Raw genomic sequence first — 2,589 nt, 5'->3', positions numbered from 1 at the left:
TGGCAATCAATATTTTGAAAAAGAGAATGCGCTTAGGTGGTTGGGTGAAACATAACTTTGGAATTAGGAGAAATGTACTACTTAGCTTAAGAAAAGCATTAAACATATACTACGTACTAAGTACGAGACAATCTTGGAGAACGTAAATACAAAACAAAAAGTTATTTTCTTAATCAAAGAGGTAACATTATAATTGTGCTCAATTTCTTCTAAATCCTCCTTGGTTTCTTCTTCTTCTGAGTCCTCCTTGGTTTCTTCTTCTTTTCTTCTGCTGCTTTACAAGCCACTTAATAATTAGTTCTGCCAAAAAAGAGAACCCAATTGTTAATCCAACAACCAATCCAGACACACATCCAGCAACTGCAAACCTCCAATCAATCATGGCTTCATTTTCCAAGCTCTCATCTTGTGCTACTAGTACATCATCATCTTTACTGCATTTTCTTGAGAGTGGGGTTCCACACAGTCCTGCATTTCCTATGTAGGAACTATTCGTGAAAGTATTGAATTGGTTCCCCAAAGGAATGTGGCCACCTAGTTGGTTGTATGATAGGTTCAATACTTCTAAAAAAGTTAGACTAGCGAGCTGTGGAGGAACTATCCCTGAGAATTTATTCTTTGAAAAATCTAAAGATTCAAGTTGAGATAAGTCTCCCAATGATATTGGAATTTGCCCATCGAAAGCATTTCGTGATAGATTGAGCACAACCAATGATTTTAGTTCCCCAATCTCTTTCGAGACATTGCCGTGGAACTTGTTGTTTGACAGATCCAAAGATACAAATATTGTCAAGATCTTAACCAGCACCATCTCATATCCTTTGTTCATGACGGTCACTGAATCCTGATAGTAGCCGTCATGTTCTCCTATGAGGCTGGACAGTGCTTTGTTTTCCCCACCCATAGTCATTGCACTCAAACTCTGCAGGAAATATGTGGACAACTTTCCGGTGAAATTATTGGAGGACAAATCAATTATGCTTAAGCTTGGCAGCACAAACTTTGTCCTAGGAATCTCCATCTCACCATAAAACATGTTGTTTCGTAAGATAAGAACTTTGAGTGAAGGGAGTTTCTCCAACCAAAATGGAAAAGTGTCAGACATTATGTTGTTTCCTAAATCAAGAATCTCCAGCTTTTTGCAATTGGCTAGTGATCTTGGCAGCTTCCCTTTCAAACGATTGCCATTGATATTAAGAGTAGCAAGATTTCTTGCTAATGTAAAATTAGAAGGCATTTGATGGTATCTGTTTCTTTGAAAGTTCAAAACAGACAGACTTTGAAGCTTGAGCAAACACTCTGGAATCAAACCACTCAAATTATTATCTGATGCATCAAAGAACAACAAGTTGCTCATATTGCATATTGTGGATGGAATAGATCCTTTGATACGATTTCCATGAAGAAAAAGAGAAAACACAAATAAAGAAATATTTGTGGGAAATTCATCAAGAGCAGTTAAAAGATTGTGAGAAATATTCACATATTCAAGCTCACTATTCCATATCCAACTTGGTATTTCACCTTCTATCTTGTTATGAGAAAGGTCAAGATCCTGTAAACCATCAAGGCCTTTCAAGATCTCAGGGAACTTAGAAATTTTGCAAGAACGCATCGCGCGCGAGAATACTTAGGGTCATGAATGAACCGTTTCCCTGAGCTGATGTTGTTTCAAGAAAATCAATTGTATTTCCAGAAAGGTCCAACTGCTCAAGAATGTTGTTCCCTAGCCAACTAGGAATATAACCTCGGATGTGATTGTATGCCAGGTTCAGACCTCTAAGCTGTCGTACTTGATTCTTCAATAAAATGGGGAAATCAGATAAATTGCACTTCTGTAGATACAAGAATTGGAGCTGAGGCAAGTGAAAGCTTCTATCATCACTTTCAACTGTCAAACTATTGGTAGAGAGATCTAAAAGTGTCAACATCTTGAGATTCTGCAACATCTCAATTTTCACACTACCATTGAAGTTGTTAGAGGCCAATGATAGATACAAGAGGTTAGGAAGCTGATATATTGATTTAGGTACCACCCCACTCAATTGATTGTCATTCAAATACAAATACTCTAAAACAGAGGAAGATGCATTAGAGAACTCCTGGAGTTCACCACTGAATTTGTTATTATTGAGTAGCAAATTAGCCAGAGATGGAAGTGTGAAAACAGAAGAGTGAATTTCTCCGGTGAGAAGATTGGATGACATGTCAAGGTACGAGAGATTTGGCACAGTTGTACTATGAAATGGGGGTAAAGAACCAGTGAATCTGTTTCCTCCAATGTCCAACATGATAATTCTTGTGAGGTTTGCTAGTGATGATGGGATTAAACCCGAGAGCTTGCAGCTAGAAATATCTAAAGAATTCAGTGACTGAAGATTTCTAATGGACTCAGGAAATTCTCCACGAAAATTTGTGTGAGAAAGTGAAATGGTTTGCAAAGAGGTGTGTTTTGGAAACTTTGGAAACTGGCCACTCAGATGGTTATTATAGGAGATGTCAATGGTTTTCAATTTTGGAAGGAGAAAAACATTTTCTGGGAAATCAGAAGACAGATTGTTTTGGTCAAGCTTCAAATAAGTACTTTAA

At 37.5% G+C, this 2,589-nt stretch overlaps 1 protein-coding gene across 1 annotated transcript; it reads right to left on the bottom strand.

Moving 5' to 3' along the window:
• On the bottom strand, positions 1 to 2,291 carry LOC109154960 (receptor-like protein 12). The gene is made up of 2 exons (XM_019302688.1): positions 1,649 to 2,291; positions 1 to 1,572 (listed from the first exon to the last, which is right to left on the bottom strand). The coding sequence occupies exons 1-2, from the start codon at positions 2,289 to 2,291 to the stop codon at positions 200 to 202; spliced, it is 2,016 nt and encodes a 671-aa protein (XP_019158233.1). The 3' UTR covers positions 1 to 199.
• Positions 2,292 to 2,589: the final 298 nt, after the last annotated feature.

This window comes from Ipomoea nil, unplaced genomic scaffold (genome assembly GCF_001879475.1).
Source record: "Ipomoea nil cultivar Tokyo-kokei standard unplaced genomic scaffold, Asagao_1.1 scaffold2662, whole genome shotgun sequence".
In the NCBI taxonomy this organism is placed as follows: Eukaryota; Viridiplantae; Streptophyta; class Magnoliopsida; order Solanales; family Convolvulaceae; genus Ipomoea; species Ipomoea nil.
Note: the sequence above shows the minus strand (reverse complement) of the source record. Positions and strands in the feature narration are given on the sequence as shown.

Bases quoted from the DNA above. Each gene is read 5' to 3' on its own strand.
- LOC109154960 (XM_019302688.1), bottom strand. From the start codon at position 2,291: ATGTTGGACATTGGAGGAAACAGATTCACTGGTTCTTTACCCCCATTT. The intron at 1,573-1,648 runs GTTCATTCATGA...AGATCTTGAAAG, and splicing joins AACATCAGCTCAGGGAAACG to GCCTTGATGGTTTACAGGAT.